Genomic DNA, 6,717 nt, shown 5'->3' on the forward strand with positions numbered 1-6,717 from the left:
GAAAGAGGCCTTGGTTGGACCCTGGAAGTGGAGAGAGACCATTTGAAAGATACAGTTGGAATGAAGAGTTTCTTTTAACAGCGAAGTGTTTGCGCTTTTTATGAGAGCAAGGGTAACATTGTGTAATCTTTGGAAAAGATATTGCTCAGTGAGGATAAGTCCATTGTCCAGTGACATGACTTTTCCTGTCAATCACAAAGGTGACAAGGGGGCTAGATTAAGTAAAGCTTGCCCAAGATTAACAAAGGAAGATTATTGACCTCATCCTGAAAGGGCAGAAGCCTGTTTTATCATTAAACCTTGGAAGAGGTATTTCCTCCATAGGTGGAAAGCTGTTTGGCAATATAGAGGCAACTTTCTTGCAAATGAACAAGTCTACCTGTGGATTCTAGCTTGGAACAGAAGCAGAAGACACGAAACGTGGGCCAGTCTTGTTGTTGTTGTTGTTGCTGCTGCTCTTGTGGAGGGAAGAAGGGCCTGGGGAGGCTGATTCAGCCGGATCTGTGTAGGTCCTTGTCTGCCTTTCCGAAGTGGGAAAAGCAAGAAGCAGCAGCATCAGGTGTTGGTGAGTACAACCCCAGCTCGGAGTTCGATGAAATGTTGTGCCAGCAGATATTAGCAGAGCAATTCGCAATGCAAATGAACAATAGAGCCCCATCCATGAAGCAGCTGCTAACTGCATAAAACTGTTACCAGGATTAACAGTGCCAGAGGCTGGAATGTAATCAAACTTGAACAGGTGAAATGGTTACGCAGCTGAGAGAGGCTGTTCCCCCGTAAAAGACTGTCTGTTTTGGTGACTGAGAGATAGGTCTTGTGCGTGGCTTGATGGACTTCATTTTAAAGCGTCAGTAGAAGATATTTAGGCTCTTTAATACCACGCTTCACAGTGTTGTTGCTTTTCTCTCCGTTAACTGAAAAAAAAGTCATGTGAATTTGCCCTTTCAGAAAAGGAACCTGCTAAATCTCACTTGTTGGGAGGGAACTTCCTTCTCAGGGGATTAATTTTAAACTGTTGCTGACATATCTTTCTTGCCATTAAGGATTTCTCTGAGTGTTTTCAGGGGGATAGTTAAACTCTCACGCATAATATCAGAGGAGTTTCTTTGCCAGAAGTTTTTTAGCTTTATTCAACTGTTGACATGAGTAGGTTTTATGCCGAAGTAGCCTTTCTTTTTTACGTGGCTAAAGTAAAAATACAGAAGCATTGAAAGTTCTTTTTTACGTGGCTAAAGTAAAAATACAGAAGCATTGAAAGTTCTTTTTCACTTTCCCCAGTAATGACATGAGAAAGAGCAGCATTTCAGGTTGTTGTTCTGCATGATGGACTAAAAGAGATCATGGACGAGTGGGGAAGGCAGATTGTCGAGCTGGTGTGCTAGAGGATACATGTAGAACTCGTATCAACAGCAGTAGCTGATGTGTGCGCTCATCTGCTGGTATGGAAAGGAGAGGATTCCTCTTAGATTGCAAATCACGCAATGAATGTGTGATTGCTACAGATCCTTTTGAATGAATAATTCACTGGTGTACCATAATTTAGCCCACTGAGATGTGATTGCAGCTGTTCCCCAACTGTATATGTGTTTTGATTAAGTGGAGTGTATCTTAAACCCCACAAGTGTATAAATAGCCGATGTATGTGATATGCAAACACTGCATACATGCACACATAACAAGAGCAGTCTAAGGAAACATTTTGTTTTGGGGATGATTACTTAGATGTATATTTTAATATATAATTTATCTTCTAAAAAAAAAAATCTCTGTAGAACACTTCCCTTTCCTTTTTTGTCCAGCTATGAAGTCTTAACTGTGGTACCATATAAATGCTTTCAGCCAGCATTATAGTATCAGGGTGTCTCTGAGTTATTAATGAGTTTATCATTTCAAGACCTTTACAATATAAGAAATTACTTCTTTTGTGCCTACCTAGGAAACTGAAATGCAGGAACAAAGGTGATTTTTTCCATGGTTATGCAGAACATGCAAAAGAACAAGGAACTGGGTATCCAGAGTCCTTTCATGTTGCTTTACCCACAGACTACTCTCTTGGCCTCTCCCCCTCATGCTTCCTTGCCCCAGAAAAAGAGGCAGGGAATTTTTAGTAGTTTGAAAACACTTGTGGGTTCTATTTGAATGCCAAGCAATTTGGGATTTTGAAAAATCACCTTACATATAATTCAGTCTTGTGTTCTTAAGCTTCTTTGCTTATAACAAACTTGTTATACAGTCGGAGTATATTTGTACATGTAAAACCACTTGCCTGTTCCCAGAATGTACATGGAAGCAGTAATGATGATTCCTGAGGTTTAGGCAGCTGTTGCAAGTACTTTGTGCCTGTGAGCAATGCATGACATACACAGAAACACAAGTGAGTGTCTTTGGGGCCCGCTTCGGAATAAAAACAAGAAACTAGTGCCTGGTAAAATTAGGAATGATACTGTTCCTATACATAACCCATGGTATAGGTGGATTTAAGAACTGTAACTAAGGATGGTATTTGGCTTATCTGTCTTTGAAGTGTGAATAAGAAAGCAGCTTTCAAGATATTTCCTCTTTTGGCCTTGTCTATAGGAAAAAAATTACCACTTGGTGATAATAGGTTTGAACGTCAGATAAAATCTGAACTGATGCTGAAGTTAACTATTTTGCTTGTCTAGATCAGTGTTAAAACCCAGTTTATTCAGGTCTGTATAGGTGAAAAAAGTTACATTCGGCTCCAACTCGTTTTTGAAGTCCAGTGTTAGCAACTAGTAATTTTCCAAGTGCAGAACAAAAATGGAGGGAGTTGCAAGAAAAAAAAACAAAGGAGCATTTCTGTTGACTAGAGTCGGAAAATTTTTTAGGGCTTGGTCAAAAGCTCATTGACGTCAGTAGAAAGTCTCTCATTAACAACACTGGGTTTGGCTTTTGGGGCATATGATGGCCCAGATTGTAATCTCAGTTAAATCCGATTCTGTTAGGGAATTTATTCACCAGTATAACGCATTCAAGCTGCTCAAAACTGTTTGCACTAAAAGTTTTCTTAACCAAAGGTAATCTTTTTGCCAAAACGAAGTAGTCTGTGAAAATAAATACATTCATTACTTCATATCTTCCATGTTGTTTTATTCAAATTCTGTTGAGATAATTTTTAGCATTTTACGTTCTATTTATGAAAAGACACATTTTTTTTTCTGAAATATTGGGGTTTATTAAAACTAGAGGCCCCAAAAACAACTCAGGAAAAAATGATAAAATTATAACACAAGCCACTAGAACCAGTGTATGTATCGCTTTCATACCCTATGAAATGAAAACAATTTAAAAATTATTAAGACTTTTTCAAGCAAGTCTGTAACACGGATCACAAGATGGTTCAGTGACATTTTAGAAATAATATTCATTAAACATCTGGAATACAAAAATGTAAGGAAATAAGATAATGAAAAAGAAAAAACAAAAAACTCTGGAGAAGCTGATGAAAATAAAAACCTGTCATGTTTGCAGCATTATATTATGCAGTGCATGTACTCGGCAGCAAGCTTTGTTTGGAGACGACCTAAGTTTTGCAAGGTATAGATGGCATATGTTAGCAGAGGAAAAAACGGCTTTCAGAGATGTGTACAGAAGGGTAGGGTATAAAAGAGACATAAAAGGGGAAAGGAATATATGCAGAGAACTTAGCTTTATGTTGGAGGAGGCGTGGAGGAGAAGGCTCTCACATTAATGAAGGCAAGTTTGAAGATGCTGGAGCCAGTTTTGGTTTCCATTAAAATTAATGAGTAGACCTCTGTGGACTCTCACGTGAGGAGGATTGTGTGTATGTTCCAGGAAGTCACAGAGTTTTGCCGTTGTGCCGCCAGTGAAAGTCATTAGGACCACCTTCGTGAAAAATATTGTCTCTACAAGAAATGAAGGAGTGAGATGGAAGAGGAGAATAGAAAGAGAATTAGAAAACAGAAAGCAATTGCTTCATCCCTTATAGGTGGGAGAACTACTTGAACTGTGACTTAAAATAAGCCATATAGCGAAGGGCATTTAATATTTGGCTACTATTTCATTTCTTACAGCAACTAGCCATCAAGACGTTAAGTACTTTTTAAAGTCAGGAAATTAATGGTCCTTGTAAAAATTGAAGATTTTTTCGAAAGCAAGCTGTAAAAGAACAAACAATTAAAGGTAATCAATACCATTGTTATTAGGAAACGTACGAGTACAACACTCTTCTCAATTAGGGAAAAACTGTATTTTATGTTTCTCTCTTGCAAGCTGATCTTTGTTCACTTCAGCCTGTAATCTTGGTTTTTGCTTTATGGATAGGCTTTGTTCTGGGTGTTTTTGAAGCATTGCATGCCTTTTTAAAGGTTTCAACAGAAGAACAAACAGCAATGAACTCAAAGAACAAAGGATTGTTCGTTCTTTCCATCTTTATATTTTTTTTCCTTCTTTAAGAAAAGAAAGAAATGTTTCATCTCGTTTTTTTCCCCTTTCAGGAAGTTGATGGCAATAAAGTGATGTCTTCATTTGCCCCGCACAACTCATCTACCTCACCCTTGAAGGCAGAAGAAGGTGGGCGTCAGAGTGGAGAATCATTGTCCAGCACAGCCCTGGGAACCCCTGAAAGGCGCAAAGGGAGCCTAGCGGATGTTGTAGACACCCTTAAGCAAAGAAAAATGGAAGAGCTCATCAAAAATGAGCCAGAAGGTAAGGCCTGGGAAACTGGCCAAAATTTTCTGTTTTCTTTTCTTTTCTCCAGATTCTTTGGACACGTATACTTTTTAATCTTCCCATTTTCTGCTCCATTTGCTTTTTCTTGCTAGCAAAATCGAAGTAAAGAACTCATAGTTCTTGTCTACATTAGAGATAAATTTCAGCAATATCCCATTACAGCTAACATTTTTAGCTTTTCCCAAATGAGAGCCTTTGGCTGACATAACGGTCTTTTTGTCACAGTTGCAATAGACACAGCAACCTCCTCAACATGGGTACAATGAACACTGTAATTTTAACAGCCTGGGGTCATTTACACCCCTACTCTTCCCTTACCCATTTCTAGAGCAAAAAGCAGTGTTATCAGCAATGTTAATCTTTTTGTGAAATTATCTATTAGGCATGTCATTATTTGAAAGGTAAGAACTTAAATTTGGAATTCAGGAAAGATTTTGTCTACAGCATGTCCTATCATGTCATCTTCTATTTATCCGTAGTACCGGTACTATACAAACAGACACAGTACAGGCTTTCTCTGCATTATGTCTGGCCAAAAAGTTTCAGCCTTGGCATATAGGTATCATCTCTGGAGAATCAGTTTCTTTTTAAGACTGTATGTCCAGTCGATGACGATGTCACTTGTGCTCTGTAGGCTGAGACTAAGACCAAACATCTCGCCTCTGAGAAGCCACAGAACAGCTTTCCTTTAAGTACAGGTTTCATATTCTGCCTATTTGGGGCAGATTCAAACCCCTGACTGGAAGGTGAAGTTCTCACAATGTTCTCCATAGGTATCCAGCATGCATGTTTACAGCTAGATTTCCAGGGGACTGTGAGCCAGTTGATGTTGTGTGAACATACTGAGCCTTACTCCCTAGTGCACAGCAATAAGTCTTTATCTTTATTTACACCCACCTATCCTGTTGTCGACATCTATTTCAAATGTTTAAAAGCAGGGCCCTCAGAGCCCACTTCAGTATTGAAGCATGAATTGACAGCACCTACAAGAAATTTTAGGACAACCTACATACTGGAATGAAAATACAGATGCAAACATAGCCACACTGTCACATACATGAGCATGACAGGATTGTAAATTAGTCTTCTTTTCTTGAGTGGAACACACAGTAAGTGTCTGCTGGGAAACAAATTCTTTGTCTAAGCACTTTTTGGAATATTACGTATAATCATAGCATTTCATTTTGCATTTATGTTGACTTAATGGTTAGTGCCATGACCAACCTTGTGCCTTTGAATGGAAAAGGTCTTTCCTGCGTATGGTACGGGGTGGGGTGGGGGGGAAGACTAGACTTTTGTATAGGAGAGAGGAAAGAATAGGGGGTTCTGGGCAATGTATAAATACTCTGTAGAGTATGAGGTTGTATGAGCTGCACAGACTCCATTAAGGAAAGGCCACAGATAGACATGGTTACAGAGCCTGTGCATTATCCCAGCTCTACTAAAATGAAAATATACAGTACAAAAAAAGATCTACAGCTTTGTGAAGAGATTGGGAGAGAGAGGAGGGGGAGCAGCTGAATGTTGGGCTTTGCAAATGCATGCAACAGAAAATCTTTTCTTCCCTCTAGCCATTGTTCTATTGTCTTTCAAAGGCCATTAAAATGAACAGCAGGTTGTGATGAAAATTTCATTAAGCCCTAGTTAAATCATTATGAGGGTGCCATATTCATGTCTCTGCTTACTCCCCATCCAGGAAAAAATGAATAGGAAAGGGGCTTTTTTTCCCTTTCTCCTTAAAAGCGAACTAACAAAAGTTCAGAAGTTAGAAGAGAATGGGAAATGGGACATGAAACAAAAGGAGGCCAGAGAGGTGAGCTGGCTAGGAAGAAAATTAGACTTGCATAAGAGCATTGAAAGGTGGTTCAGGGACAAATACATCATTTTGACAAGTCTCCCTCCCCCTTCCCGTCAGCCAACATGATTGTTTTTAGAGTGGCTAATTAAAAAATATATATTTCTGGGTGCAGATGGCAAGACTGTTCTTAGAGATTCTCCACAAAT

The 6,717-nt window shown here is 39.0% G+C and overlaps 1 protein-coding gene across 2 annotated transcripts in view; it reads left to right on the forward strand.

Moving 5' to 3' along the window:
* Positions 1–6,717, forward strand: part of SOX5 (SRY-box transcription factor 5) — a 263,656-nt gene that overhangs the window by 30,038 nt on the left and 226,901 nt on the right. For both annotated transcript variants that reach the window (XM_035888537.1, XM_009648741.2), the window contains exon 2: positions 4,479–4,689. In XM_035888537.1, the coding sequence (XP_035744430.1) occupies positions 4,479–4,689 (211 nt within the window). The remainder of the gene's footprint in view (positions 1–4,478; positions 4,690–6,717) is intronic.

This window comes from Egretta garzetta, unplaced genomic scaffold (assembly GCF_000687185.1).
Source record: "Egretta garzetta isolate BGI_Z169 unplaced genomic scaffold, ASM68718v1 scaffold81, whole genome shotgun sequence".
Taxonomy (NCBI): Eukaryota; Metazoa; Chordata; class Aves; order Pelecaniformes; family Ardeidae; genus Egretta; species Egretta garzetta.